At 42.9% G+C, this 26503-nt stretch overlaps 1 protein-coding gene and 9 non-coding genes across 10 annotated transcripts; 5 read left to right on the top strand and 5 right to left on the bottom strand.

Moving 5' to 3' along the window:
• Positions 1-1472: 1472 nt before the first annotated feature.
• Positions 1473-1545, top strand: trnam-cau. The gene has a single exon. It is a non-coding gene; the product is annotated as a tRNA-Met (tRNA).
• A 76-nt stretch (positions 1546-1621) lies between these two features.
• On the top strand, positions 1622-1707 carry trnay-gua. The gene is given in 2 exon segments: positions 1622-1658; positions 1672-1707. It is a non-coding gene; the product is annotated as a tRNA-Tyr (tRNA).
• Positions 1708-3134: 1427 nt separating this feature from the next.
• trnae-uuc lies at positions 3135-3206 on the bottom strand. The gene has a single exon. It is a non-coding gene; the product is annotated as a tRNA-Glu (tRNA).
• A 230-nt stretch (positions 3207-3436) lies between these two features.
• On the bottom strand, positions 3437-3508 carry trnae-uuc. The gene has a single exon. It is a non-coding gene; the product is annotated as a tRNA-Glu (tRNA).
• Positions 3509-4388: 880 nt separating this feature from the next.
• On the top strand, positions 4389-4461 carry trnam-cau. Its single transcript has one exon. It is a non-coding gene; the product is annotated as a tRNA-Met (tRNA).
• A 738-nt stretch (positions 4462-5199) lies between these two features.
• Positions 5200-5271, bottom strand: trnae-uuc. The gene has a single exon. It is a non-coding gene; the product is annotated as a tRNA-Glu (tRNA).
• Positions 5272-5773: 502 nt separating this feature from the next.
• trnaa-agc lies at positions 5774-5846 on the bottom strand. Its single transcript has one exon. It is a non-coding gene; the product is annotated as a tRNA-Ala (tRNA).
• Positions 5847-6639: 793 nt separating this feature from the next.
• trnam-cau lies at positions 6640-6712 on the top strand. Its single transcript has one exon. It is a non-coding gene; the product is annotated as a tRNA-Met (tRNA).
• Positions 6713-7477: 765 nt separating this feature from the next.
• trnae-uuc lies at positions 7478-7549 on the bottom strand. The gene has a single exon. It is a non-coding gene; the product is annotated as a tRNA-Glu (tRNA).
• A 5264-nt stretch (positions 7550-12813) lies between these two features.
• nxnl1 (nucleoredoxin like 1) lies at positions 12814-20818 on the top strand. The gene is made up of 4 exons (XM_018092767.2): positions 12814-12950; positions 13137-13199; positions 16075-16446; positions 20321-20818. The coding sequence occupies exons 3-4, from the start codon at positions 16118-16120 to the stop codon at positions 20637-20639; spliced, it is 648 nt and encodes a 215-aa protein (XP_017948256.1). The 5' UTR covers positions 12814-12950; positions 13137-13199; positions 16075-16117; the 3' UTR covers positions 20640-20818.
• The last annotated feature ends 5685 nt before the right edge of the window (positions 20819-26503 follow it).

Below are 26503 nucleotides of genomic sequence, written 5' to 3' on the forward strand. Positions count from 1 at the left end.
AGGGGTCCCTATGGCGACAACCTTTTTGAACACAACACAGCCGTGTGTTGGCTAGAAATTGTATTCGAGTCATTTGCTTGGAAAGCAGCTATGCTCACCATGATACCACTAAAACCAAGGCTGCAGTGGTAGGCTGCCATACCTAAGCAAAGACAGAGTTACGTCTGGACAAGAGGGGCAAGGACAGGATCCAGCTGAGCCCCACCTGTGGTTAAAAACTCTTGTGATTTGATTTACAAAAAAAAAGATTTTCTCCATACAGCACTCTCAAGGAAGCAAAGTAGAGCTAAATTTTGCATTAGCCTAATATTGCACTAGCTAGGAATCAAACCCTTGAAGCTCCGCTGGTGGTTCTTTTTCTGGTTCTTCCATGTTTTCCATTTCTACAAAGTTGCACAGCTGACCATAGTAGAAATACTTTGAGAAACCCACAGTCACTAAATCAATTAAAGGGCTCCCAAGCAGTCGGAATTGTAAAAGCTGTGCTTCCCATACCAGAAGTCGAACCCGGGCCCGGGCCAAATCCTAACCGCTAGACCATATGGGACCATGGGTGCTGGGCTCCTCGTGTGTGTTGGCTCATTGGGGAAATGCTCTTTATTCCATATGACAGTTGTCCTCGTAGGATCGAGGATGACCTAAACAAGAATTGCCTTGGCTTTTGCTTAAGAAGCACTTTAACCCGTGGAAATTCGACACTGTCTAAAAATGATTTGCAATTGCCAGCCCTCAGTCCGTGTTGTACTGCACTGCCTTTTGACCTGCACAACAGCTTCTTACCACTCTTCTTTGGGAGCCTCTGTTGTAAAAACACCAGTCCGTATATCACTGGAATCACGCTTTTGATAGGGTTCTGTCAACTACAGTTTGCACAAGTCGTTCCACACTATACAGGACAAGAGGTCCGAGGGGCATTTCCACTCAACTCTCTATTTAAATGAAAAAGCCACAAGGAAGGGTATTATGGCCCTGGCCTCCCAGGATGAAACATGTGCTCAAATGTGCTCAGGTCTTCCCAAAGGCAGCAGAGGAGGTATTTTCTCTGACGACGACCTACTTAGCAAGAGCAGGGGGCGAGTCTTCCATATAGCACCTTAACAATTATGTGGCTTAATTACGCCTTTGCTTGCTGCTGATTCACTTTCATTGCGCCTAGTTAAAATGCTCTCAAGACTGCAGGTTTAACAGAGCAGTCCCTAGGTCGCTGCTTCAACTCACTTTTAGAGTTTGCCACATGCTGCTTTTCCAAGCAAGTTAAACCACCAGTTGCTTAAAAAGGCTTCGAGTAGGGCAACAGACTGAAGGACAACGGGGGTTTTCGGAAGAGGTCAAAATATTTTTCCTTTTGAAAGACTTGCAAAATGCACATTCGCTATGTCTCCATCTGTTTATGACATAAGTCAGTGCAATTTTTTGTAAGGGTGTATGCAGTAGAGCACACCAGGGTGGACACCAGACGCCCGCCGCTTGCAGCCTCGTTAGCGCAGTAGGTAGCGCGTCAGTCTCATAATCTGAAGGTCGTGAGTTCGACCCTCACACGGGGCAGGCTTTTGGAAGGCTTCGGCTTCTGTTGGGTTTCTCAAGAGAACTGTCACCCCCTCCCATCGGTGCTCCTTTCTGGCCTTCGATAGCTCAGCTGGTAGAGTGGAGGACTGTAGGTGTGATACAGCAATCTTTAGGTTGCTGGTTCAATTCCGGCTCGAAGGATGCTTTCTTAGAGCTTCGGTGCTGCCCGTTCCGGTGCTGCTTTCTTACTTTTTGTTTTCATTCAAGCCAATCCTGCGTACAACTTATAAAAATGAAGAATTTTAGCATGATGCACACAGTGAGAAGACTGCACAGGCTGTAATGCAGACACGTTCCCACTGCAAATCTCCTCTCTGAAGGTTGCAAAGGACAGATTGGAAGTGCTTTTGCCCTGTACCCTGCATGGGCAGGCATGGCTGCAAAGTGGCGACATCCGCGGGTCACTATGGTGGCAACCTTTCTAAAAAAGCGATCGTCCGTGCCGCAATAGAAGACACTGTGCGTTGGCCAGGAATCGAACCCGGGTCAACTGCTTGGAAGGCAGCTATGCTCACCACTATACCACCACACCATCTGTGCTCTGGTAGGCTCTGTGGCCTGTTAAAGGAACAGTAACACCAAAAATTAAAGTGTTTTAAAGTAATTGAAATATAACGTACTGTTGCCCTGCAATGGTAAAACTCGGGTGTTTGCTACAGAAACCCTATTATAGTTTATATAAATACCCTGCTATGTAGCCCCGGGGGCAGCCATTCCTGCACTGGTACAGCTGGGGTGTTTGCTACAGAAACCCTACTATAGTTTATATAAATACCCCGCTGTGTAGCCCCGGGGGCAGCCATTCCTGCACTGGTACAGCTGGGGTGTTTGCTACAGAAACCCTACAATAGTTTATATAAATACCCCGCTGTGTAGCCCCGGGGGCAGCCATTCCTGCACTGGTACAGCTGGGGTGTTTGCTACAGAAACCCTACTATAGTTTATATAAATACCCTGCTGTGTAGCCCCGGGGGCAGCCATTCCTGCACTGGTACAGCTGGGGTGTTTGCTACAGAAACCCTACTATAGTTTATATAAATACCCCGCTGTGTAGCCCCGGGGGCAGCCATTCCTGCACTGGTACAGCTGGTGTGTTTGCTACAGAAACCCTACTATAGTTTATATAAATACCCCGCTGTGTAGCCCCGGGGGCAGCCATTCCTGCACTGGTACAGCTGGGGTGTTTGCTACAGAAACCCTACTATAGTTTATATAAATACCCTGCTGTGTAGCCCCGGGGGCAGCAATTCAAGATGGAAAAAAGGAGAAAAGGCACAGGTTACATAGCAAATAACAGATAACACACCATTGTATTCTACAGGGTTTATCTGTCCCCATGGCTACACACCAGGGTTTATATAAACTCTAGTAATGTTTCTGAAGCAAACACACAATTTTTACCAGTGCAGGGCAGCCGTACATTATAGTTTAATTTCTTTAAAATATATACATTTTTTGGTGCTACTGTTCCTTTAATTGCAAAGTTTTACACCTGAGCATAGCAGAAATCCTTAGGCACTGGACCAATCAATGGGCTCGCCAAGCAGTTAGAAAAGCAAAAGCAATATTTCCCATACCGGGAGTCGAACCCGGGCCGCCTGGGTGAAAACCAGGAATCCTAACCGCTAGACCATATGGGAGCCTGGGAGCCCATTGCCCCGTGGTGTGTGTTTACTCACTCAGGAAATGCTGATACAGCAATCCTTAGGTCGCTGGTTCAATTCCGGCTCTTTCACGTTCGTTCTACATACCCACCTGTGGCCTTTAATCGCAACAAAGGCCAAAGTTGCACACCTGAGCATAGCAGAAATCCTTAGGCACTGGACCAATCAATGGGCTCGCCAAGCAGTTGGAATAGCAAAAGCAGCATTTCCCATACCGGGAGTCGAACCCGGGCCGCCTGGGTGAAAACCAGGAATCCTAACCGCTAGACCATATGGGACCCTGGAAGCCCGGCGCACCGTGGTGTGTGTTTACTCACTCGGGAAATGCTCTTCTGCCCGCATGGTGGGAATTCTTTGCTTAAGAACCACTTTAACCCATGGCAATTCAACACTGTCTAAAAATGATTTGCAATTGCCAGCCCTCAGTCCGTGTTGTACTGCACGGCCTTTTGACCTGCACAACAGCTTCTTACCACTCTTCTTTTGGAGCCTCCGTTGTAAAAACACCAGTCCGTATATCACTGGAATCACGCTTTTGATAGGGTTCTGTCAACTACAGTTTGCACAAGTCGTTCCACACTATACAGAACAAGAGGTCCGAGGGGCATTTCCACTCAACTCTCTATTTAAATAAAAAAGCTACAAGGAAGGGTATTATGGCCCTGGCCTCCCAGGATGAAACATGTGCTCAAATGTGCTCAGGTCTTCCCAAAGGCAGCAGAGGAGGTATTTTCTCTGACGGCGACCTACTTAGCAAGAGCAGGGGGCGAGTCTTCCATATAGCACCTTAACAGTTATGTGGCTTAATTACGCCTTTGCTTGCTGCTGATTCACTTTCATTGCGCCTAGTTAAAACGCTCTCAAGACTGTAGGTTTAACAGAGCAGTCCCTAGGTCGCTGCTTCAACTCACTTTTAGAGTTTGCCACATGCTGCTTTTCCAAGCAAGTTAAACCACCAGTTGCTTAAAAAGGCTTCGAGTAGGGCAACAGACTGAAGGAAAACGGGGGTTTTCGGAAGAGGTCAAAATATTTTTCCTTTTGAAAGACTTACAAAATGCACATTGGCTATGTCTCCATCTGTTTAAGTCAGTGCAATTTTTTGTAAGGGTGTATGCAGTAGAGCACACCAGGGTGGACACCAGACACCTGTTACTTGCAGCCTCGTTAGCGCAGTAGGTAGCGCGTCAGTCTCATAATCTGAAGGTCGTGAGTTCGATCCTCACACGGGGCAGACTTTTGGAAGGCTTCAGCTTCTGTTGGGTTTCTCAAGAGAACTGTCACCCCCTCCCGTCGGCGCGCCTTTCCGGCCTTCGATAGCTCAGCTGGTAGAGCGGAGGACTGTAGGTGTGATACAGCAATCCTTAGGTCGCTGGTTCAAAGAATACTTTATTAGAACTTGTTCCGGTGCTGCTTTCTTACTTTTTGTTTTCATTCAAGCCAATCCTGCGACCAACTTATAAAAATGAAGAATTTTAGCATGATGCACACAGTGAGAAGACTGCACAGGCTGTAATGCAGACACGTTCCCACTGCAAATCTCCTCTCCGCTTTTGCCCTGTACCCTGCATGGGCAGGCATGGCTGCAAAGTGTCGACATCCGCGGGTCACTATGGCGACAACCTTTTTAAAAAGCGCTCGTCCGTGCCGCAATAGAGTGCATTGTGCATTGTCTGGGAATCGAACCCGGGTCAACTGCTTGGAAGACAGCAATGCTCACCACTATACCACCAACGCCATCAGCACTCTGGTGGGTGTAGGTTCTGTGACAGCGGATGTCTCAAACGGTAGACGCTCTGAAATGTAATAAGGGCGCTCAGGTCGCAGCTCTGATCTTGGCTCTTTCACGTTCGTTCTCCATACCCACCTGTGGCCTTTAATTGCAAAGTTGAACACCGGAGCATAGCAGAAATCCTTAGGCACTGGACCAATCAATGGGCTCGCCAAGCAGTTGGAATAGCAAAAGCAGCATTTCCCATACCGGGAGTCGAACCCGGGCCGCCTGGGTGAAAACCAGGAATCCTAACCGCTAGACCATATGGGACACTGACAGCCTTATACCCCATGGTGTGTCTTCTGCCCGCATGGCGGGAATTCTCAAGGAAACAGCTTTGCCTCTAGTTTGGAATATGAACCAAATAGGAATTGCCTTGGCCTTTGCTTGAGAACCACTTTAACCCTTGGCAATTTGGCACCTTCCATAAAGGATTTGCAGTTTCCAGCCCTCGGTGGTCTGTGTCGTAGCTCACTGTAGAGAAGAAAGCGCGATTCCAGTACTGCACGGCCTTTTGGGCTGCACAACAGCTTCTTACCACTCTTCTTTGGGTGCTTGCCCTCGGTTGTGCAAGCAGCAGCCGGTGCAGTAATGGAATGACGCTTTTCACAGGGTTCTGTCAACTCCCATTTACTCGGGTAAGAAATGAACGTTGCTCCACGCTGTACAGGACAAGAGGTCTGAGGGACATTTCCACTCCTCTCTCTTTTTAAAAGCACTAGACAGAAGCACGTTGCAGCCCCGCCCACCCGGTCTGAAAAGAGCCACCTCCTGGAGGATGCGGGCATCGATCCCGCTACCTCTCGCATGCTAAGCGAGCGCTCTACCATTTGAGCTAATCCCCCTCACGGTGCAACGCCAGCATACAGGACCTCCGACAAACCTCAACTTGGGCAGTTTTTTCAAGCTATGGCGGCGTCTGTGTTGCTCGTTACGAGTACAGTTTGGCCTTTGCGGATGTCAAATGTGCTCAGGTCTTCCCAAGGGCAACAGAGGAGGTATTTTCTTTGACGGCGACCTACTTAGCAAGAGCAGGGGGCCAGTCTTCCATATAGCACCTTAACAATTATGTGGCTTAATTACGCCTTTGCTTGCTGCTGATTGGCCTTCATCGCGCCTAGTTAAAATGCTCTCAAAATCTCCAGCACTACCTGCCGAAACCCAGGACCTTTAGATCTGCAGTCTAACGCTCTCCCAACTGAGCTATTTCGGCACAGCCGAAGCTGGCGGCAAGCGCCCTGCTAAGGCGTGGGCCTGCAGTCCAACCTTTGGTTGGCCCGTCTATCGCAAGCCCCAGCACTGCGGGTGCAGCGGGGACTGTAGGTTTAACAGAGCAGTCCCTAGGTCGCTGCTTCAACTCTGGCTCCAAGGACACTTTTTCCAGTTTGCCACATGCTGCTTTTCCAAGCAAGTTAAACCACCAGTTGCTTAAAAAGGCTTCGAGTAGGGCAACAGACTGAAGGAAAACGGGAGTTTTCGGAAGAGCTCGACATGGGGCTCTTGTTCTCTTTTTTGCTCCACCCTAAGTTTTAGGGGTCAAAATATTTGTCCTTTTGAAAGACTTGCAAAATGCACATTGGCTATGCCTCAGTCTATTTATGACATAAATCACTGCAAATTTTCATGCAGGTATATGCAGCCTCGTTAGCGCAGTAGGTAGCGCGTCAGTCTCATAATCTGAAGGTCGTGAGTTCGATCCTCACACGGGGCAGACTTTTGGAAGGCTTCTGTTGTGTTTCTCAAAAGAAATTGTCACCCCCTCCCGTCGGTGCACATTTCCAGCCATCGATAGCTCAGCTGGTAGAGCAGAGGACTGTAGGTGTAATACAGCAGTTCTTAGGTCGCTGGTTCAATTTCGGCTCAAAGGATTCTTTCTTTATTACTTTTTGTTTTGTTTTCATTCAAGCCAATCCTGCGTACAACTTAGAAAAATGAAGAATTTTAGCATGATGCACACAGTGAGAAGACTGCACAGGCTGTAATGCAGACACGTTCCCACTGCAAATCTCCTCTCTGAAGGTTGCAAAGGACAGATTGGAAGCGCTTTTGCCCTGTACCCTGCATGGGCAGGCATGGCTGCAAAGTGGCGACATCCGCGGGTCACTATGGCGGCAACCTTTGTTAAAAAGCGCTCGTCCGTGCTGCAATAGAGGGCGCTGTGCATTGGCTGGGAATCAAACCCGGGTCAACTGCTTGGAAGGCAGCTATGCTCACCACTATACCGCCAACGCCATCGGCGCTCTGGTGGGCGCAGGTTCTGTGACAGCGGATGTCTCAAACGGAAGACGCTCTGAAATGCAATAAGGGCGCTCAGGTCGCAGCTCTGATCTGGGCTCTTTCACGTTCGTTCTCCATACCCACCTGTGGCCTTTAATCGCAACAAAGGCCAAAGTTGCACACCTGAGCATAGCAGAAATCTTTAGGCACTGGACCAATCAATGGGCTTGCCAAGCAGTTGGAATAGCAAAAGTGGTGTTTCCCATACCGGGAGTCGAACCCGGGCCGCCTGGGTGAAAACCAGGAATCCTAACCGCTAGACCATATGGGACCCTGGGAGGCCAAGCGCACCGTGGTGTGTGTTTACTCACTCGGGAAACGCTCTTCTGCCCGCATGGTGGGAATTCTCAAGGAAACAGCTTTGCCTCTAGTTTGGAGGATGACCCAAATAGGAATTGCCTTGGCCTTTGCTTGAGAACCACTTTAACCCTTGGCAATTTGCCCAACAGTTAAAAAAGCTGTTTTTTTTCACCGTTTCACTAATTTTCTGAAGTTTCACTAATCTTTCGGCGATGCGAAACGGGACAGATTCGCTCATCACTTGTCTTTTCTTGCATTTGATTCACTTCCCTCGCACTAGTTAAAATGGTCTCACAATCAATGTGGGCTCCTGCTGCCAAAACCCAGGATTAAACCAAGGATTTTTAGATCTTCAGTCTAAAGCTGGTTATTCATGCACAGATATTATTGTACAAAAAAAATACTTGACAAGGTGACCGATATTGCAAAAGCCTTAGATATCGGTCGTCTCGTCAATCGGCTCCATTGAAGGCGCCTGAGCAAAAGCTGCGTTTAGGGCTGAATCGTCAGATAGGGGTAGAACTCCTATTTTTTCTACCTCCATATCTGACGATTCAGCCCTGAACATTAGTGGAGGGTACAAGCAATCTTTCCTGTGACCATTGGCATAGGAAAGATCATAATTGTAAGGTGTATGGCCATGTCAATGCTCTCCCAACTGAGCTATTTTAGAACCACTTGCTATGTCCTTTATGGGCCCTGGAAAGATGTTGGTCTGCAGTCCAACATTTGTTTTGCACACCACATAAACCACTGTGTTAAGGGTGCTATATTTATGGAGTCATATTCTGTAGGGTGATGCAAAAAGATGCTGCAAAAAGACAAAATAATTCTCCTACATTTATACTTCTTGTTAATGGCATGTGTGACAAACAGAAACACATGACCCTTAGACACACCTATACATTGGTTACACCATATTCCACCATATTGACTGTCTAATATATAAGACTGGGCTGTCAAACAAGGACATTCTGGATTTTTTTTTTTTTTTTTGTCCCTTTATGAGTAATATGCAGAGTTTTTTTTAATGAGACATTGTTATGTTGTCCTCATTAACTGTGCCGCTGCTTTTTTTCCCTATTTGGATTTGCATTCTTAGAAGGTTGTGTCCAAGGCCGAAACGACAAATGAGCGAGATGGGATTTGAGCCTACAATGTTCTGATCAGTTCAGTTTTTCTCATTAAAACCCTGAGTAATTGCTTAACCTTGAGCTGCAGGCACAATAACACCACAGCCACTTGATTCTTGGCATATGCTTTTATTGAAAAAAATAGTGAACTATAAAAGTGTTCAGGAGTGCTTTGAAATATTTATTTAATACTAGGTTTATGTCAAGTAAATACAGCTCAGGGTGGTGCAAAACCACATGAGCATCATCAACAATGGCTTCCCCTGGGAATATACCTATACACAAGAAACTCATAAATAACCTAATCTTTCCCCTCGCCTAGTTACTCCTCACCCAGTCCCTTTATTTACATGTAAAATATGCATATAATAAGCCCTACCAACCTCATGTCTGTTACTCAAATATTAGACACATATACTTGTGTACAATTTAAAACTGAAATTTAAAATTGAAATGAAGTAGGTTGACTATACAGGTATGGCATCCATTACTTGGAAACCCTTTATCCAGAAACCTCCAAATTACAGAAAGGCCATCTCCCAAAAACTTTATTTAAGCAAAAAAAGCAAATAATTCTAATTCTGTAATAATAAAACAGTAACTTCTACTTGATCCCAACTAAGATATAATTACCCCTTATTGGGGCAGAACAGCCCTATTGGGTTTATTTAATGGTTAAATGATTCCCTTTTCTCTGTAATAATAAAACAGTACCTGTACTTGATCCCAACTAAGATATAATTACCCCTTATTGGGGGCAGAACAGCCCTATTGGGTTTATTTAATGGTTAAATGATTCCCTTTTCTCTGTAATAATAAAACAGTACCTGTACTTGATCCCAACTAAGATATAATTACCCCTTATTGGGGGCAGAACAGCCCTATTGGGTTTATTTCATGGTTAAATGATTCCCTTTTCTCTGTAATAATAAAACAGTAACTTCTACTTGATCCCAACTAAGATATAATGAATCCCCACTGAAGGTAAATCATTCCTATTGTGTATATTTAATGTTTAAATGTTTTTTTAGTAGACAAAGCATGGGGATCCAAATTACAGAAAGATCCCTTATCCGGAAAACCCCAGGTCCGGAGCATTCTGAATAACAGGTCCCATACCTGTATTAGAAAATGTTACCAAAGGAGAAAGATGCATATAGCAAATTAGGGGTTGCGCAACCAAAACTGCAGTTGTGGTTGGAAATGGGCCTTGTAGACTAAGTAGAGGTCAGCAAGAAGGACCCCTTCTCTTACATAAGGAAAGGAACCAAAAGACATTATAGAATGTGAGAAAGAAGCATACCACGGTTGAGGATTACCTTCTTTATTAAATTCAAAAATAAAAGATAAAGAAAGAAAGCACAAAAGACAAAGGTCATGCCAGTGGGCCACTATGAACATCTCCTGGAAGCAACTAAAGAGACCATAGGTTAAGACACTTAGGGGCATGTTTACTAAGGAGATAAATATCACCAGTGATGTTGCCCATAGCAACCAATCAGATCTTTGCTTTTGGTTTGTAGGTGATTGTTCAAATCTAATTACTGATTGGTTGCTGGTGATGTTTATCTCCAATCTTAGTAAACATGCCCCTATATATGTTTTTGCCTGCTTTAAACTAGAATTCCCTATCAAATCACACAGTCAGAATGACAGATATTTCATGATGGAATACTGCTTTTAATATTACATGAATAAGGTGATCAGGTCTGGTCTGGGATTCAAGTACACAGAAGTCCAAACAGCCAATAGTGACTGCCAATGGCATTACCATTTATTGGGTGATGGCATCACTGCCTTTCCCTTTTTGGTGTGTAGGTACTCAATGACCTTCACAACAAAAATGGAAAGGCACTGATCTACTTCATCTTCAAGTCAAGGCTCAAGAACCTTCCCACCAAAAGAGGGTAAGGCACTGATATACTTCATCTTCTTCAAGTCAAAGCTCAAAAACCTTCCCACCAAAAAAGGCAAGGCATTGATCCACTTCATCTTCAAGTCAAAGCTCAAGAACCTTCCCACCAAAGAGGGTAAGGCACTGATCCACTTCATCTTCAAGTCAAAGCTCAAGAACCTTCCCACCAAAGAGGGTAAAGCACTGATCCACTTCATCTTCAAGTCAAGGCTCAAGAACCTTCCCACCAAAAAAGGCAAGGCACAGATCCACTTCATCTTCAAGTTAAAGCTCAAGAACCTTCCCACCAAAAGAAGGTAAGGCACTGATCCACTTCATCTTCAAGTCAAGGCTCAAGAACTAGAGATGTAGCGAACCTCACAAAAAAAGTTCGCGAACCCGTTTGCGAACTTCCGCCAAAAAGTGCGAACTTTTGCGAACTTTGCGAACCCCATAGACTTCAATGGGAAGGCGAACTTTAAAACCTAGAAAAGCCATTTCTGGCCAGAAACCTGATTTTAAAGTTGTTTAAAGGGTGCCACGACCTGGACAGTGACATGCAGGAGGGGGATCAAGGGCAAAAATTTATCTGAAAAATACGTTGTTGACACAGCGTTGCGTTTTGTGCTGTAAAGGGCAGAAATCACACTACATTTCTAAACTTGTGTAATAAACTGCTTTAAAACGTCCGGCGTCTACATGCCAATCAAGTCGTGTAAAGGTTACAGCCGGTTCAATGTGTGGTTGGTTCTTAGTGCACTACTATGTGCAGCACACCTGTCCCCAACACACACAGACGGAGCTGCAGTACACAATGAAAAGAAGAGTAACAGTAATCAGAAAATAAAAGCAGTCCTTACAAGGACTATTGGGTTAGAGCAGATGAGATCAGCAGGACAGCTGTCCCCAGCAGCTACATACAGAGCAGTAGAAAGTATATTACTAGTCAGCAAAGCTACCTAAACTGTCCCTCAAACCCCTGCACAGCTCTCTCCCTATGCTAACTCATCAAGCACACACAGGCAGAATGTAAAATGGCTGCTGGGCTTCGGTTTATATATGGAAGGGAGTGGTCTGGGGGTGGTCCAGGAGGGAGAGCTGCCTGATCGGCTGCCATGTATCTGCTGGCTCTGGGGTGAGAGGTCAGAATTTGTCTCCAGCTAAGGCGAACCCAAAATTGCGAACTTCGCTAAAAGTTCGCAAACTTGCGAACACCCGATTTTCGTGCGAATTAGTTCTCCGGCGAACAGTTCGCTACATCTCTATCAAGAACCTTCCCACCAAAAAAAGGGTAAGGCACTGATCCACTTTATCTTCAAGTCAAGGCTCAAGAACCTTCCCACCAAAAAAAGGGTAAGGCACTGATCCACTTTATCTTCAAGTCAAGGCTCAAGAACCTTCCCACCAAAAGAGGGTAAGGCACTGATCCGCTTCATCTTCAAGTCAAAGCTTAAGAACCTTCCCACCAAAAGAGGGTAAGGCACTTATCCGCTTCATCTTCAAGTCAAGGCTCAAGAACCTTCCCACCAAAAGAGGTTAAGGCACTGATCCACTTTATCTTCAAGTCAAGGCTCAAGAACCTTCCCACCAAAAGAGGGAAAGGCACTGATCCACTTCATCTTCAAGTCAAGGCTCAAGAACCTTCCCACCAAAAGAGGGAAAGGCACTGATCCACTTCATCTTCAAGTCAAGGCTCAAGAACCTTCCCACCAAAAGAAGGTAAGGCACTGATCCACTTCATCTTCAGGTCAAAGCTGAAAGATATTCCCACCAAAAGAGGGTAAGGCACTGATCCACTTCATCTTCAGGTCAAGGTTGATCTATTTTGTCTTCACTGTGATTGTTAAAAGGATGTGGTCTTTTTCCAGAGCGACAGTGAAGATGGTTATCCAAAATGTACACTGCAATGTACACAACAATACACAGCAGTCTATACTAAATACAAATGAAAGCTTCCTGGGTGGCTATCTCTCCCCAACCTCTCGCTCATTATATCACAGAATCTCTCATAATGAAAGCACTTTCAACTTTTCCCAGCAAGGTGCTTCTTCATCTAAATGTACTAAACACTTTTTGGCATGGTCTGTGGTACATACACAACAGCTATTTATTCATTTACAAGATCAGGTTATCTTGTAGTACTAGTTATAACTGGTAACATAAGCTTATTATCCTCCCAGAATCCTTCTCATCTTGAGCTGCTTTATTTATAGTGTGCCATGCCTTAAATCCTGCTCACTTGTGGGAGAGCTAAGAAGCAGGAGCCTGCAGAGGACAGATGAGTCCCCCAATGAAAGAAACAACTATTCACAGTGGGCCTGGATAGAGCCATCTTAAAAAGAATGGTAAGGCTTATGTTTTTAGAAATTATATATATATATATACAGTCTGGAAATTTCTAAAATTTCTAAAACTGCACTGCAATATTATAATATACATATTAAATTCCATGCACGGTAATTGTGTAATAACTAGTACTAAACTGTCTGGACCTTGGGTTACTAATAAAGCTTATTTTGTTGTTGTTTCAGCAGGTATATATTTCGCAATGAAGAAATATTGTTTACTTTGATAGGAACCAACACTGGGGCAAGGTAATGTAAAGTAAAATACAGGTATGGGATCTTTTTTCGAGAAACCCAATATCTTTGTAACAGGTGTATGGGGAGGTGCCCCAAAATGCTCCGCTACTAAGACTATGCTATGACCCAGATCCAGGCAAATGTCGTAACTCCCGGTAGGCACTTATGGTATTAGACTGCTTATCCTCAGGTGGGCCCTTGCTTAATATGGAGGAAGGGTTACACACCGATGTGTGCACACAGCATTCACTCTCTCAATAACATTGGGCACCAGTCTTAAACATAGTTGAACGGTTTATTGAACAGCTTCATACAATCTCAATGCCAATCTTACAAGTTGGGAGGTGTGGGCTCAATTGATGTTAAGGAGTAGATCACAAGTGGCAGCAGGTTGTCACACACATATAAATATCCGGTATATCTTTGTCTTGAATCATGAGGTGGTATAGTCTGCCTCTTGGTGACCAACCTCCATCACTAGGAAAAGCCCACAGAGGTGAATTACTTCAGGATCTATCTAGTCCTGAGCCCAACTGCTTGGGTCCCTATAATGGCAGCCTGAAGGGACCCGAAGGGAAATAACCCACACTAATCTCCTGGTTTTTCACTTCTATGAACTATGACAAAATCTGACCTCACCTGACACTTGCTTCTCCTATACTGGACCTACCTCCGCCCAGGCCCTATGGAGCACCCCTCACCTACTCCTGCGAGTGGGGGAACCCAAAAGAGAAAAAACACACCCAGGATTCCATTTTTATTACCTCGGGGAAACCTGACACTTTTGTAACTAAGAGAACTACTCCCCCTCCCAACTAGCTGGCTAACCCAATGCCAGGGGATATATACCTAAAGGTCTGGAAAACCTACATTTAAGAAGCTGCAAATTAAGGAAAAATCATCTACCAAAGAGTCCATTTGAAGCAGATAATTCAATTTTTTTGTTTCCTTTTCCTTGTACAGGTATAGGACCCGTTATCCAGAATGCTCGGGACCAAGGGTATTCTGGATAAGGGGTCTTTCCATAATTTGGATCTCCATACCTTAAGTCTACTAAAAAATGAATAAAACATTAATTAAACCCAATAGGATTGTTTTGCATCCAATAAGGATTATTTATATCTAAATTGGGGTCAATTACAAGGTTCTGTTTTATTTCTACATAAAAAAAGGAAATCAGTTTTAAAATTCTGAATTATTTGCTTATAATGGAGTCTATGGGAGACGGGCTTTCTGTAATTCGGAGCTTTCTGGATAACGGGTTTCCGGATAAGGGGTCCGATACCTGTAATTATAAAACAACTCCTTGTATTGATGATAACTAAGCTGCATAAATAGATAATGTTTAACATCTTTGTTAAAGTACAATGATCCAAATTATGGGAAAACACATTACTTGAAAACCCCAGGTTCTGCGCATTCTGCATAATAGGTCCCATACCTGTATGTGTTAAAGTTTAAATCAGGGGTGGCAATCAACCGATGACCGGGGAATGCGGAAGTGCGGCGTGAATTTGTACGTATGTGACGCGGCTTCATCACGGTCCACCAGAAATCCACGGTGTATCGACTGGTGGACTGCGAATGACGTATTGGCCACCCCTGCTTTAAAGTGTTACATCACGTTTAAAAAACTCTTAGGGGCATATTTATTATGCTGTGTTAAAAACGGTGAGAAAATTCGCCACACATCGCCAGGCTTTGCCGTGTAAAAACGGCGTAAAATCAGCGTCATTTTTTACACGTTTTTTCTTCCACCGGAACTTATGGAAAATAACGTTGTAATATCCGGCGTAATATCCGGTGTAATATCTGGCGTTCAGACGGCGATCTTTTCCATTTATTTTACACAGCTTTTTACTCCGTTTTTTTGGCGAATTCGTTTTACACAGCATAATAAATACGCCCCTTAGTGTGAAATAGAATGGCCTGTTCCTAGCAACTTTGCTATTTATTCTTTCTAGTTTTCGAGTTATTTGCCCTTCTTTTCTACCTCTTTTATAAGACTATTTCTCTGTGAGGCTACAAATTGTTATTGTTACTTTTCATTACTTATCTTTTCTGCCCCTTTCCTATACCTATTCCAGTCTCTCACTAAAACCACTGCCTGGTTGCTGGGGAAAATCAGAACCTGGCAACCAGATAGATGCTGAAATACCAAACCGAAGAGCTGCGAAACTAACTGAAAAACCATAACAAATAAAACATGAAGACCAATTGCAAATTGTCTCAGAATATTGTTGTCTACAACATACTAAAAGTTAATCTAAAGGTGAACTAACCTTTAAAACACATTCAGTTTGGCTTATGCTATTAAGGTGCATACATTGAACTTCTAAAATGCATTTTTTTACACAGAAATACGCAATTCTTCAGACTAACTTCAAGATAATCATGAATGTCTATCTCTGTCATAGAAGTCATTTCCCATTCAGTTGCCTCCCTCCCTCTATCTTTAGTTATGTAGTGGTGCATTCTGAGACTTGAAGTCCCTCTGCTTTCCATAGTAAAGAAGCAGAAAAGCAGAGGAACTTCCCATAATCCATCACTTCATGATAGGAAAAGGTAATGAAGGGGTTGAACTACTCTGTGTGCATAAGTTGTTTACACTGTATAGTGTAATGGTTTCCATCAATCTGAGGTAATTCAGTAACATCTATGAAAAAAAAACCGAATACAGTACATTTACAGTATATTTAATATTTGTCAGCTCAGATAGAGAGCTTGTTTCAAAAGGAAAGGATATATTTCCCTTAACATGTATAAAATATTTACCGTCTTGACCAGGAGTGGGCAAACTTTTTGGCCCACCCCTGGTCTTGACGTAGGTGATCTTTGGAATGTTTAGTTTTACTATATTGTACTTACTTTCCATTATCTCCAACAGGACCAGTTTTAGTCCGTCTATAATTCTGCGGTGGCCTGTAACTATGGCTGATTTATTTTTGGGCAAAGTTTTGGTGAAAAATAACCGTGACCAAGACGAGCTGGACACAGAGCGAGAGATTTGGGAGCGCCTGCAAAACCGCGTGATCCTTCTGTTCTTCGCAAGATCAAGGGACTCACAATGCCAAGAATTCGCGCCCCTTCTGAAGGATTTCTTTGTGCGGCTGACTGACGAGTTCTACGTAAACCGAGCGTCCCAGCTTGCCTTAGTCTATGTGTCGCTGGACCAGAGCGAGGAGGAGCAGGAGAAATTTCTTAAGGATATGCCAAAACGCTGCTTGTTTGTTCCCTTTAAAGATGAAGAATTCAGGAGGTGAGATAGGAATCAACCATTTTTTATTTAAAGGTACAGTTCAGTGTAAACATGAAACTGGGTTAAATAGATAGACTGCGCAAAACTAATATAGTTAGTTAAATGTAATCTATAAAAGCTGGAGTTGGCAGATGTCTAACATAATGGCCAGAACACTACTTTCTGCTTTCAGCTCTCTAAGCTGTTAGGAGTCAGTAACCAATCAGTGACTTGAGGGGGGACCATAAGGGACATAACTGCTCAGTTAGTTTGCACTTGAATCTGACCTGAGTGCTCACAAACTAACTGAACAGTTATGTCCCATGTGCCCCCCCTCTAAAGTCGCTGACTAACTAAGTGGTTAGAGAGCTGTAAAGCAGGAAGTAGTGTTCGACTTGCTACTTGGCACGTGCCCACCCCCCTCTTCCCTCCTTCTCAGTTTTCTCTCCCACCAACTCACTTGTTGCCTGCATAAGCCCAGCAGGAACTCACTCGGCTTATTCAACTCCTTCCCTCAAAATTGTGCTGCTTCCCCTCAGCTGCCTACCCCTAGTTACAGCCCTGACAATCGTGTTCTTTCCAAAAATAAAGACCTGACTTTAAAAAAAAAAAAGGAATTGATGAAAGGCCATGCATCATGTTACCCTTTGCTAAACTTAGCAAGTCGGACCCAGATGTCTCCTTGAAAATGATTCCGTATTAAGCTGAATAATGCTGGTTGGTTTGGACGTTAAGGTGGCCATGGGTAGATTTAAGCTGCTGATTTGGGCCCTTTAGACCAATTTGGCAGCTTATCTGGCCAAAAATTTGCTAGATGTTGATCAGCCTTTATGATATTTTCACTCAATATGGCACCTGTTGGACCACTGGGGAAGCACAGTCACCTTGAGGTTCTGCCGACCACCATCTTCAGTAAACAAATGAAACAACAGCGCTTTCATCAAAGAAACGAAGGCATACCTCTTCTGGTGATCTGGTGATAACAAGGCTAAGTTAGCACACATCAATATTTTCAACACTCAATAAATACACTTCACAGCTTATGATCACTCCCTCCAGGGATAGTATAGTCTGCTTTGGTGATCCAGTCTCCCAGCATAGCCAGACTCCTGGTGGTATCTTGCTCCCTGGCAAATCTCCTGCCCCTGAGCTCACCCGCTCATGCCCCTACACTGGTGACTTAATCAACACAGGGTACTAACCCCACTGTCCTCCTTGTTGGAGCCTTAGGCTGCTTAGCTAACTTCTCCTGATTCTTCCTAGAGTGACTATAAAAATAACTGCCCTAACTCTATCTTTCCTAACTGGGCCAGGTCCTGTACCTACCTCTCCAACAGGTGGGTCCCAGGAAAAAGCCCCTAAGCACATTGTGAAACAGAATAATGATGTGTTTATGAACCCATAAATAGGATGGGGGGGGGGGTCTCTTGCTGAGCAGTGCACTTGATTGATTTTGTTCTCTAGAGTGAACTTTTCTAATTTGGAATTCTTGGAGGATATGACGGAGCCTCTACTCTGTAAGATGAACCTACACACTGTTTAAAACAAGGATAGGACTTCACCAATCAGTTTTAAGTGAGAAAGAGTAGTGCAGAAAACCAGGGTAAGCATTAGGATGAATCATGTCAAATAGCGTCTTTATTTCATCACAGATACCTGTAGATCCTACATGCAATGACCACATGGACCATTACATAATAAAAGTATCCCGAGTGTGTATGATAACATTATATAGTCTTTATATATAGCTTTAAAAAAAAAACAGTGCCACCAGGAAACACATTAAAGCAAGGGGCATTATGTAAGAAGCACAAATCTGCACCACCCTTGCTTGTTTCATGCACAGGCTTTCTGCTGCTCGGGGTGTGGCGCTAACATGGTATATAGTACAAACCACCAGATTACTATATTATTCTGTTAGTAATGGGAGAGGGTTTAGCTTGCAACAAAGGCAAAGAGTTCCATGGCCCAGTAACTCGTCTTGACTCATCAGATGTTTGCCTTTCCCTTACACCAGAGCAGTTAAGGCTGTCTACTGATAGGGATGCCATCTGGCCAATATTTAAAAACAGCCTTGCCCCCAAACCTGCCCCTTTTCCTCCCTCTATACTGACTAAATCCTCTTAGCACCAGTTTTAACAATGAGACTCAGTCCCCTTTACTCTTAGACTCCTCCCCATGACACCATGACCACACCCACTTACATCAACATTTGCCCCCTTGTCAACCTGCCCCTGCCTGACCAGTATACTTTGTAGGAAAAGGTGGCAACATTATTTACTGACTGGTTGCTGTGGGTTACTAGACCGGGTAGAACTGTGCTAATGTTACTTGCCACTTATTGGTCAGAGATAAATTGAAGGCAATAAACCCTGTGCTGCCTTGTAGTACACTAGTGGGCAGGACCAGGCGAGGCATCAAAGGACTGGGCCTAGGGCGGCAAAAATTTAGGGGGGGCATGCCGCCCCACCACACCGAAGTTTTGCTCCCATATGGAGCAATGGGGACCTCTCCCCACTACTCCGTATGAGTTGGGGGGGGTGAATCCGGCGCTGGGCAGGACACTTAAATTCATGAAGACAACATAGGTGACTTCCTTTCTATCCACCAAGGCCCAAGTCTGATAATTATCTTATTATCTTGCCACAAAGATTACTATAACTTTACGGTTCTCTTTTTTGGGGGGAGGGAGAGTGGCAGGGAAGGTTTGCAAACATTCATTACTCTGTACCCTGAGCATTCATTTCAAGCTTCCTTTTAACAGCTCAGTCCGCATTCTACAGTCCCTCATTTCCCTTTGATCTCCTGCACTGAATGCCAAAAAAGATACAATTTCTCAAAAAAGATACAATTTCTCAAACTTAATTAGATAAGTAGCTTTTGGCAGAGCCCAGAATGCTCACCCCCTGCACTTAGATAAAACTGCAACTAATAAGATAAACAGGTCTCTTGGAAATTTAACCTTGATTAGCAAAACTGTGATAACACATAAAACCCAGAAATGTGTTCAAACGTTACGTTACCTGCCAATTTGGTAAAATGGGAGTGGTGTTTAGGGGGTGTGGTCACAAAAATGGGCATGGCCAAAACTTTTTTGTCCCTCTTTGCATTTTTCAAATGTTGGGAGGAATGCCCCAAAGTGCTAATGCAAATCCCAAAGTGCCTTAGCCATGAGGAAAACTGCACATACCTATAGCTTAGTCTTCTGTAGATCCCAGGCCCTGGCTGATGGTAGCCATATAGACTTATTAGAGCGAATAAAGGCTCTGCAGAGCAAAGTGTAGTTTTTGCATGCAGTTCAACAAGTCTAACTCATAATTCATAATAATATTACAGGGGGCATGTACAGTGCTCAAAGGAAAGGAAGAATATACCCCCAGACGATATAGGTCTGTATAAAAGTATATCACATCAAACAGCTCATATGTAAAACCCTGCTACATCTAAATAAACCATTTTCATAAAAATATAATATTTTAGTAGTATGTGCCATTGGGTAATCCTAAATAGGAAACTGCCATTTTAAGTACTAAGGGCCGCCCCCTGGGATCATAGGATTCACAGCGCACACAAACAAGCCAAGGCACACATACATGCTAGGCCCCATCAGCCAATGAATGGACAGAGTTCTGCCTTTTGCTCCCACACTACTTCCTGTTACAGTTAGAGCTGCATTATTTCCTGTCAGCTGATCTCTGAGGGAGCACACAGACTATCACAAAATGGGGGATGTGCACGGCGCATACATACAAATACCTCAACAAAATGGAGTTATAGTGGCTCGTCCTGTTAATGTTTGTGGATATTGCAGATTTTTTCAGTGTTCATGCCAAAATAGATTTATATTTCATTCTCATAATTTTATCGATTTTAAAAAACGTTGTTTGTCTTGCAGAAATCTTGAAGCTCAGTTTGCAGTGTCTCATGTTCCGGTCCTTGTTGTCCTTAAGCCTTCTGGTCATGTGATCTCATTCAACGCAGTGGATGAAGTGGTGCGACTTGGACCCCCGTGTTTCAAAAACTGGCAGGAAGTCTCTGAGATTATCGACAGGAGCTTCCTGCTCCCAGAATTCACGGATGACCGAGCAGGTCGGAGCATGACCGACCCCATCCGTAGGATTAAGTACAAAGTGGAAAGCCCCGACGACAAGAAAAAGAGAAAGCACTGCGACGATGAAGAGGAAGGAGGGGGCGGAGGAACTGAGCTCTTCTGATCAACTTTATATCAATTAGAATGGGAAATTTGATCAATGTGAAGACATTGTTTATCAAAATGAACTGTTTTAACATATGTACAGATCTCAAGAGACACTTTAATGTTAATATTTAGGGGTTTGATGGACCGTAGCGGAGCTGCATATTACTCTTTTGCTAATAAAATGTACTTACAAAAGTCTAAAAATCACTTTTTTCCAGACTAGCAGTGGTGAAACCAAAAGTGACTAAGCCCCATAGCAAGGTATTATTGGGCCAACCCTATTTTGATGAAGATGATATTCAGGTATGTGATCCCTTATCTGGAAACCCATTATCCAGTAAGCTCCGAATTACGGAAAGCCTGTCTCCCATGGACTCCATTTAAATCAAATAATTCTGAATTTTAAAACTGATTTCCATTTTCTCTGTAATAATAAAACAGTACCTGTACTTGATCCCAACTAAGATATAATTACCCCTTATTGGGGCAGAACAGCCCTATTGGGTTTATTTAATGGTTAAATGATTCCCTTTTCTCTGTAATAATAAAACAGTACCTGTACTTGATCCCAACTAAGATATAATTACCCCTTATTGGGGGCAGAACAGCCCTATTGGGTTTATTTCATGGTTAAGTGATTCCCTTTTCTCTGTAATAATAAAACAGTACCTGTACTTGATCCCAACTAAGATATAATTACCCCTTATTGGGGGCAGAACAGCCCTATTGGGTTTATTTAATGGTTAAATGATTCCCTTTTCTCTGTAATAATAAAACAGTACCTGTACTTGATCCCAACTAAGATATAATTACCCCTTATTGGGGCAGAACAGCCCTATTGGGTTTATTTAATGGTTAAATGATTCCCTTTTCTCTGTAATAATAAAACAGTACCTGTACTTGATCCCAACTAAGATATAATTACCCCTTTTGGGGGCAGAACAGCCCTATTGGGTTCATTTAATGGTTAAATGATTCCCTTTTCTCTGTAATAATAAAACAGTACCTGTACTTGATCCCAACTAAGATATAATTACCCCTTTTGGGGGCAGAACAGCCCTATTGGGTTCATTTAATGGTTAAATGATTCCCTTTTCTCTGTAATAATAAAACAGTACCTGTACTTGATCCCAACTAAGATATAATTACCCCTTATTGGGGGCAGAACAGCCCTATTGGGTTTATTTCATGGTTAAATGATTCCCTTTTCTCTGTAATAATAAAACAGTACCTGTACTTGATCCCAACTAAGATATAATGACCCCTTATTGGGGGCAGAACAGCCCTATTGGGTTTATTTCATGGTTAAATGATTCCCTTTTCTCTGTAATAATAAAACAGTACCTGTACTTGATCCCAACTAAGATATAATTACCCCTTATTGGGGGCAGAACAGCCCTATTGGGTTTATTTCATGGTTAAATGATTCCCTTTTCTCTGTAATAATAAAAAAGTACCTGTACTTGATCCCAACTAAGATATAATTACCCCTTATTGGGGGCAGAACAATCCTATTGGGTTTATTTTATGGTTTATTGATTTTTTAATAGACTTATGGTATGGAGATCTAAATTATGGAAAGACCCCTTATCCGGAATACCCTTGGTCCCGAACATTCTGGATAATGGGTCCTATACCTGTACTAGGCATATCTATACGGAAATGTTGCATCAATTAGGACACCTACATTTGCTTTCTGTATTGTCAGGGCACCATGAGAGGGGTACTGCAGTCAGGGGCCCTGTGGTAGAAAGGGGCTCTGGGATAGAAGTTGCAATTTATGGGTCACAAAAGGGGCAGGGCTTGTGGCCAGTGATTCTGGGTTTGGGTAGATCATGTTTAAAGTTTTGACATAACTGGGCCTGGGTGGACAAGGGCATGAATGTATGTGCAAGGAGCATTTTTTCTACTGGGGGCCCATTTTACTTATTGGCAGAGCCCACTACCGAACAATTGAGCTAATAATGGGGTGGGGGATTTGCTGTCTACAGGTGATATTAGGGGAAATATCCGCTCAATTTAGTAACCTCATTATGGGCACCTTTAGAGAACAAGTATTCATGACATGGTGGCTCGGGTTGTAGCGCTTCTAACTTGCAGCTCTTGGGTCCTGAGTTCAGTCCCAACCAGGGCACTATCTGTAAGGAGTTTGTATGTTTTCCCTGCATCCGTGTTGGTTTCCTCCAAAAAACATACAGGCAGGCTAACTGACTTCTACTAAATTGACCATAATTGTGTGTGAATGCTATAGGGATCTAGATTGTAAGCTCCTCTGGGGCATTGAATGATGAGGAAATGCACCAGTGCTATATAAATAACAGGAACTAAAATAAACCTAGGCACAAAAACCCTAAGAAGTACGGGTAATTTAAAATAAAATCTAGAAATGGTGCTAAATTTCCAAACGGAAGTCTATTACTATTTTCTAGCGTTGCATGTTGAACTAATAATAGACCAGCCCTGCCCTTAGCATTTCCCATAGGTTGCTATAGACGGGTTCCGAGTCTCTCCCCTTCCTCCACCCTGACACTCACCTTGTTTAAGAAAAGAAAAAAAAAATCTGCAGTATTTCCTGTATATGTGTGTGTGTGTGTATTGTGTCACTGTGTGTGAGGAAATATTTCCTGTGTGATGTTGCTTATTGTGTTTGAGATCAGTATCTCGAAAGGGAAGATATATGTGATCTCTATACTTGCCCCCCGAGGGGTGGATCTGCAGGTCATAAAACATTTGTGGGGAAACAATTCTTCTTGCACAAGTACAGTGTATTTTGCTTAGATAAATGTAAAATATCACTACCTGTTGGGGTTTAGGAGGGAATTGGGCTATTGACGATTAGAATATTAGACTATTAGCCAATTGTTAAGTGTCCTATGAAGACCCATAAGGTTCCGGATCATTTGATTCCTAGATCAGACCTAAACAAGTCAATATAGTTAAGGTGCTCTATGGCATCAGTGGCACAAGAGTAGTTGAATGACATGTTCATCACAAGTTACAGTAGGTGTCTCCACATACCTGCCAGATTGCACAGGAGCAGAACTAGTAAGGCTACAAGCTCCAACCTCCAAGGACAAAAATACCAGTCCAATCACACATATTTTGACATGACGGGTAGCTTTCCTTTTGTGCCAGACCCTTCTGGGCCAATTTCAGCTGCAATTGTAAATACTATGAACTAGTTGTTAGTGAGCAAATATACATTGTTGCCTCATTTAGGCTTGTGGCTAGTCTTTGGGTTTCCTCACCAGTATCAGGGACAAGGTTAGTGCTCCCTCAATGGCCTAAATCGGTGATCCCCAACCAGTGACTCGGGGGCAACATGTTGCTCCCCAACCCCTTGGGTGTTGCTCTCAGTGCCCCCAAACCAGGGAGTTATTTTTGAATTCCTGACTTGGGGGCAAGTTTTGGTTGAATAAAAACAAGATTTCCTACCAAATAAAGCCCCTGTAAGCTGATAGTGTGCATAGAGGCCCCTAATAGCCAATCACAGCCCTTATTTGGCTCCTCCATGAACTTTTATGGTGCTTGTGTTGCTCTCCTACATTTGACTGTGGCCCACAAGTAAGAAAGGTTGGGGACCCCTGGCCTAAATGAACCTAAAGTCCCAGAGATCCACCTCCAGAAGGCATGTGGAATTGTTATCTGTCTTTGCTACCCAACATGTCATAAAGCTCTTCTAACTACAGGGGGGGAATCATTTTCATCATTCCTAGAATTGCCTGGATCATTACCTAGTTCCATCTCAGCCATCCGGATCACTAAGGCTTGGTTTCTGAGGTTGTGCACATTACAGCTGAGGGGGTGGATGGTTATTTTTTGCAACCAGGCCCAATTACACACGTCCTCCTACACATTACAATCTTCAGTACGTTAACCAGATGCACCGTGAACAGATTTCTTTTGATAATTAGCCCACCCTTTTATTTAGTTTTTGACCATCTGTATTATAAGAATCCCATCAAAGGACTTACCAGCTGTAATGTCATCTTGGGAGTCCTTGTTCTGTGCAAGGCAAACAAACTGCTTCCCCCTGGAGCCTATGATTGTTCTGATCTGTTACCAGTATTAAAAAAATATTATGTTTCAGCCTCTAATGTGCCTGAAGGGTTTAATCCAACTGTCACCTCTCCTCCTTCCCACTCCTATTGTCTCAGACTTCTTAAACCTTGAATAGATTATGGGAGTTAAAAAAAAATGGCAAAGAACCATAATCATCTCCCTAGTTTATTAGCTGATAAATCTCTGGGGTCAGCTAAATATTTACGGAACTGGATCGTATGGTATTTAACTGAACTAGAATAGGGCAAGAAGGCAAATGGAAAACAGCCTTTTGGATAAGATGTGTTCATGTAAATATTTAGTTATGCCTTTTGGGTTATGTAACAGTCCTGCTATATTTATGTTGCGTGTTCACAAAGTATTCTGCAGTTTCCGGGATTGTAACGTCATCATTTATCTTAATAAAATATACATTATATTTCGATAGACATAACATAGCGCAGACAATAGGAAGCAGAATCGTTTCCAAATTGTTTCTCCTCCCTGCAGGCGTGGTCTATATTTCTGCCAGCCGTCAGGATATAAGGGATCCGTCAGCCTCAGTAGGAAAAAAATGTCGGAAAATGTATTAGTTTGTTAATATAACTGTAATTGTCAGTTTTGCTAATTGAAATTGTGTTAGTAAAATGGAAAATCCTTCAAGTATCTCCATATCTCTTCTGGACAAATTAATACAAACTTCTTACAAAACGGACATTTTTTAATTCATGTATATATTTCATTCCATTATGCAGACTGACATTGTCTTTATTCATTAGCTTTGATGATGTCTGATTTTACAAAGTGCTTCTCAGTACAGGTATGGGACCCGTTATCCAGAATGCTCGGGACCTGGGGTTTTTTGGATAAGGCATCTTTCCATAATTCAGATCTCCTACCTTAAGTCTGCTAAAAAAAAAAATTATATAAACACTAATTAAGCGCGATAGGAAAGTTTTGGCTGCAAAAAGATTAATTATATCTTGGTTGGGATCAAGTACAGGTACTGTTTTATTATTACAGAGAAAAGGGAATCATTTAACCATTAAATAAACCCAATAGGGCTGTTCTGCCCCCAATAAGGGGTAATTATATCTTAGTTGGGATCAAGTACAGGTACTGTTTTATTATTACAGAGAAAAGGGAATCATTTAACCATTAAATAAACCCAATAGGGCTGTTCCGCCCCCAATAAGGGGTAATTATATCTTAGTTGGGATCAAGAACAGGTACTGTTTTATTATTACAGAGAAAAGGGAATCATTTAACCATTAAATAAACCCAATAGGGCTGTTCTGCCCCCAATAAGGGGTAATTATATCTTAGTTGGGATCAAGTACAAGGTACTGTTTTATTATTACAGAGAAAAGGGAATAATTTAACCATGAAATAAACCCAATAGGGCTGTTCTGCCCCCAATAAGGGGTAATTATATCTTAGTTGGGATCAAGTACAAGGTACTGTTTTATTATTACAGAGAAAAGGGAATAATTTAACCATGAAATAAACCCAATAGGGCTGTTCTGCCCCCAATAAGGGGTAATTATATCTTAGTTGGGATCAAGTACAGGTACTGTTTTATTATTACAGAGAAAAGGGAATCATTTAACCATTAAATAAACCCAATAGGGCTGTTCTGCCCCCAATAAGGGGTAATTATATCTTAGTTGGGATCAAGTACAGGTACTGTTTTATTATTACAGAGAAAAGGGAATCATTTAACCATTAAATAAACCCAATAGGGCTGTTCTGCCCCCAATAAGGGGTAATTATATCTTAGTTGGGATCAAGTACAAGTACTGTTTTATTATTACAGAGAAAAGGGAATCATTTAACCAT

This window comes from Xenopus tropicalis, chromosome 3 (genome assembly GCF_000004195.4).
Source record: "Xenopus tropicalis strain Nigerian chromosome 3, UCB_Xtro_10.0, whole genome shotgun sequence".
In the NCBI taxonomy this organism is placed as follows: Eukaryota; Metazoa; Chordata; class Amphibia; order Anura; family Pipidae; genus Xenopus; species Xenopus tropicalis.